The sequence below is a fragment of the Tachysurus vachellii genome, chromosome 2 (assembly GCF_030014155.1).
Source record: "Tachysurus vachellii isolate PV-2020 chromosome 2, HZAU_Pvac_v1, whole genome shotgun sequence".
Taxonomy (NCBI): Eukaryota; Metazoa; Chordata; class Actinopteri; order Siluriformes; family Bagridae; genus Tachysurus; species Tachysurus vachellii.
In genome coordinates this window covers 21809961-21815245 of record NC_083461.1, presented here as the reverse complement: position 1 = coordinate 21815245, position 5285 = coordinate 21809961, and the positions used below count along the sequence as shown (strand labels likewise).

At 36.8% G+C, this 5285-nt stretch overlaps 1 protein-coding gene across 2 annotated transcripts; it reads left to right on the top strand.

Moving 5' to 3' along the window:
• Positions 1-889: 889 nt before the first annotated feature.
• rbp3 (retinol binding protein 3) lies at positions 890-3633 on the top strand. 2 transcript variants are annotated; one of them, XM_060891245.1, is made up of 5 exons: positions 891-947; positions 1023-2125; positions 2291-2481; positions 2775-2917; positions 3051-3633. In XM_060891245.1, the coding sequence occupies exons 1-5, from the start codon at positions 938-940 to the stop codon at positions 3374-3376; spliced, it is 1773 nt and encodes a 590-aa protein (XP_060747228.1). In that variant the 5' UTR covers positions 891-937; the 3' UTR covers positions 3377-3633. The 2 variants fall into 2 exon arrangements, with proteins under 2 accessions (XP_060747220.1, XP_060747228.1); XM_060891237.1 differs by having other exon boundaries at positions 890-2125.
• Positions 3634-5285: the final 1652 nt, after the last annotated feature.

The following is a 5285-nucleotide window of genomic DNA, read 5'->3' as shown; positions in this document are numbered from 1 at the left end:
AAGAAGGAGGTTGGAGATGGAGCTGCCAGATAAGAGGTCAGGAGGAAGGTTCCCTAACATCACATGGTATTCTCCCCCAAGTTTTGTTTCTCACTACAGAGCTTAAGTGGTGTACTGCCATCTCCTGGATGGATTGACCTTTCATGTTTAGCTGAAAATTTCCTTGAGTTAAGGTCAATAAAAGACTATTAAATTGTTTGATTCTTTGTTATTGGCATTTTGATGTACTTTTTTGTTGTTGTTGCCTGGTTGATTGTCATTTTGATACTGTTGAGCTTCTCCAAAATCCCTAACGAGTAAAGCCGAAAGCAGAAGAAGAAGAAGAAGATCTGTAATGACTTATCCACCATAAATGTATCTCTAAATCTTGATTAAGCTATGTTTTCATTTTATTAAGGTCTTGTTTATTACAATTAAAAAAATACTGCCCATACATACATATATATATATATATATATATATATATATATATATATATATATATATATATATATATATATATATATATATATATACATAAAATTGTAAAGCACTTTGGGCAATTCTGAATCACATTCTAATACTACTATTCATTTCTGAGGTAGCTTTTGTTGTGTTTAGTGTAATGTATGCATTACACACCTTTTAAATGACATCCATTTACATACAAGGCTACATTTTCTTTACGTTTTTTAATTGTGTGTTACATTTTCATTAATTTGTCACATTCATCTTTAGAAGTGTTGGGTCATGTGCTAAATAATAAGCATAGATTATTTGTTTGTTATTGTTGATGCAACTGGTGTAATGAGATTAAAGGTTAGTTGCAAGGAAAAGCCTCTTATGTGTGTGCTAACAAAAACCTGACTGTGAAAATAATCTCATTTAACAAACCTCTCTGCAGGAAGAAAGCTCACCAGCCCTAACCCACTGTAGTCTCTGAACACAACCAGGCAACATGCCTCAAGGTTTAGTACTGTTAGCAACACTGCTAGTGTTTAGCAATGATGTCCAGTGTAATTATTCAACTGATCTTTTTACAGATTTGGCTAAAGTGCTTATGGACAACTACTGCTCTCCGGAAAAACTTTCTGGTATGGAAGAAGTAATAAGTATTGCCTCTAGCAATACAGAGATCCTCAGCATCCAAGATCCCAGTATCCTTTCCAGTGTGCTGACAGATGGGGTTAGGAATACAATCGGCGATCCGAGACTTAAGGTCACTTATGACCCAAATTTTGTTCCAGCAGCACCCCCAGGAATTCTCGACATCACACCAGAGCAACTGGCTGCTCTGGTCAAGGGCACGGTAAATGTAGAGATATTGGAAAATGACATTGCTTACCTAAAGATTCAACACATTATTGGGGAAGAGGTTGCTCAGAAGATCGGGCCGCTTCTGCTGCAGCATGTTTGGGATAAAGTTCTCCCCACCACAGCCATGATCCTGGACCTTCGTTACGCTGTTAGTGGGGAACTGTCTGGCATCCCTTACATTGTCTCATATTACACTGATGCTGAGCCTCTTATCCATATAGACTCTGTTTATTACCGTCCATCAAACAGCACTACTGAGCTCTGGTCCATGCCCACCTTACTGGGAAAAAGGTATGGAACCTCCAAGCCGCTGCTCATTCTAACAAGTAAAAACACTGTTGGCATTGCAGAGGATGTTGCTTACTGCCTGAAAATCCTCAAACGAGCTACCATAGTTGGAGAAAAAACAGCTGGAGGATCGGTAAAAATTGATAAAATTAAGCTTGGTAATTCTGATTTCTATGTTTCACTACCTGTGGCTAAATCCACCAATCCTATCACTGGCGAAAGCTGGGAAGTCAAAGGAGTAACACCAGATGTAGAAACCAATGCAGAAGATGCCACTGATGCTGCAGTTGCAATCATTAAGCTTCGTGCTAAAATCCCTGCAATTGTCAAGTCTGCAGCTTCTTTAGTTACAAAAAACTATGCTTTTGAATCCATTGGAGCTAATGTAGCAGAAAAGCTAGAGGCTTTAGTGGCCAGTGGGGAATACAATATGATTTCCTCAAAGGATGAACTGAATGCAAAGCTCTCAGCTGATCTCTTAAGACTGTCAGGGGACAAGTGCCTGAAAATGACAGACAACAAACCTGTACTGCCTCCAATGGTAAGAAATTGTGCATTGGAATTTGTTTCATTGTCGCTGTTTTATTTATTTTATTTTATTTTATTTCCTTTTTTCCCACATATTTATCCAATATATTTGGCTTTTCAGTATGTGGCTTTTTAATTTGCATAACTTATTTACAAAACATTCCTTTTTTGTCCACAGAGCCCTTCACCAGAAATATTGGTTGCACTTGTTAAAGATTTATTTCACACTGAAGTGTTTAAGAACAACATCGGTTACATGCGCTTTGACATATTTGGAGACTTTCCACAAACTGCTTCAGTTGCTCAGATCATTGTGGAGCACGTTTGGAACAAAGTAGTGGAAACAGATGCTATGATCATTGACCTCAGGTAAACCCTCATTTCTAGTTGTCTAGACATAAATTAAACCACAGATGTGGTGTAGATCCTTTCATATTGTACTGTTATTTAGCATCCAGACCACCTCCTTTAAACAAAAACCTTGCTTTTAATACCCCAGCCCAAAAAATCCAGGGATATACAATTCTGATTAAAGAGCAGATCACATTTGTCCCATTTATGTAAGATAAAATCAAGAGATTATGAGATGTAATGTTATATACAGACTGTTATATAGATACTGTTATATATAGACATTTATCATAACTCAAACTGTTTCAAAGGAACAACATTGGAGGGTCCACCAATCCTATTGCAGGGCTCTGCTCTTACTTTTTTGATGAAGACGTGCAGATTGTGTTGGACAAACTATATGACAGATCCTCTGACACCACAAAAGTACTTGAAACAATTCCAGAGTTGACAGGTTGGACATAACTCATATTCTACTAAATCATATTTAAACAAGTGACATGTCACATTAAATACCAGATAAAATGTTTTTGTGATATAACATGTAGAAACCTTGCAGTAACCGAACATACCTGCCCTGTACTCAGGTAAAAGATATGGCTCCAATAAAGGCCTGCTGATCCTGACTAGTGGAGTGACAGCTGGTGCAGCAGAGGAATTTGTTTATATCATGAAGAAGGTTGGCCGTGCCATGATTGTAGGTGAGCCAACACATGGCTCCTGCCAGCCACCAAAAACTTTCCAAATAAGCGACAATGATGTTTTTCTGGCAATTCCAGTCACCCACTCAGACACTACCCAAGGTCCGGCATGGGAGGGAGCCGGAATTGCCCCTCATGTTACAGTGTCTGCCAATGAAGCCCTAGATGTAGCCAAAGATATACTTGAGAAGCACTCTTTAGGCCAGAAATAAGTTTCCAAAAATGGACATATTGAGACAGCCAAATATTCTAAAGACAGCTAGAAAACTCATGTCCTCCATTAAATCTTTTCTAGTCTCTTAGACCTTGCTTTCATCTCATCTTCATTAGAGATAAGTGGCATGCATTTCGAAAATGATTTGAAATAATACTTAAATGTACAATTTCATACCTGTTGAACCATACTGATATGTTTAGTACTGTTTGCTCTGTAAATGGAAATTGTAATGTTGTTTTACTCTGTATTTTCAACACGCTACTCTGATTGCTCATAAAAATTGCATTAAACAGAAATTTGTAGTCTGAGAATTCTGAATACTGACTGAAAAGTATTTTGTTGTCCTGTCTTATTTTTATTTGGAGAAGCTCAACAGTATCAAAATGACAATCCACCAGGCAACAACAACGAAAAAGTACATCAAAATGCCAATAACAAAGAATCAAACAATTTAATAGTCTTTTATTGACCTTAACTCAAGGAAATTTTCAGCTAAACATGAAAGGTCAATCCATCCAGGAGATGGCAGTACAGCACTTAAGCTCTGTAGTGAGAAACAAAACTTGGGGGAGAATACCATGTGATGTCAGAAGATTTTAACACAACAGTGAAGAATTTTGTTGATTTAAGTATGTAATGGTGTATCAGCATAAGAAAAGTTAGAAGAGAAGAGAAATTTTCTAAATGCTCAAGAATGAATCAAGGTTCAAGGTTCTTTATTTGTCACATGCATAATTACATAAATGTTCCGTAGTTGTTTTTCCCATGATACAACGAACAGAACCAACAATGAACAAAGGACATACACACACCTAGTAAAAACCTAATCTTTAATGGAATTACAATTTAAGATGATATACTAAGGTGCATTTTGTCACACAAAGAAAAGGCCTGATGTGCCAAATTAAGCAGCTGCTGGTGGTTATGAGTTTAGGGCAGAGATAGCCTAAGAATAATGGAATGTTTAGGGGACATGGAATTGTGGAGGGTAAAACTAAACTGTCACTAAGGGCACCAAAGGTTACTATTGTTAAAGGGCCCCCTGGTGGCTGGGCAGTTACGGATACTTTTATAGTTAGAGAGGAATTTAAAGCTAGATATCTGTTGCAATAATACATTCAGGAATACCCCTTTCCTCTACCATATACTATATAAAAACTATTCACCTGGCCTACCCAGTACCTACACTACATTATGATACAAATGTGAATAATGTTCATTCTTATCAAGCTTTGTATACAATACAAGTACAGTTCAAGTATGTAAAGAAGAACTTGCATGTTTACTATTTAATCTTGTGTATTAAACAAGATTTACATTTCAAAATGAAACCTTTATGGTTTACACAATGATTAAATAATTGGTAGCAATGATGGGAAGAGACATCCTAAAATGTGCAGGGAAACATTTGAGTAATTGTTTCTAAATTTAAAGATAGATCTACTGGCTTACAGTAAGCACAATAATCATCTGAAGCGAACGTCTCACCAGAAGGGCAAAATGTTGATGGCAGCAGATATGATTTTTGCAACTTTCTGACTTCAGCACCAGGTCCTAGTACCTCTGGAAGCCACTTAGTATGTGTTTTAGGGACCCTCTTACATCCACTGTAGGTTATTATTTTAACATGTATCCTAATACTAGAAATTGGAGCCAACATTGTTTCGGATAATAACGTCTAGAAGATCTGATGTCTTTTCTATTGTAATTGTAATTTAACTGAATTGGTCAGTTCTTCTATTCTTTTGTATTCTCAAGAAAAAGAGCCATGGTCTAAGGCAACAGTGATACACTCCTGATATAAGAACAATAAATTGAGAGAAATGGTGTTCCAGTTTGTCCTTGTATTAGTATTTAGCCTGATTAAGTAGATTGTTAGTTGGTCTTACTGTATGACTGCTATT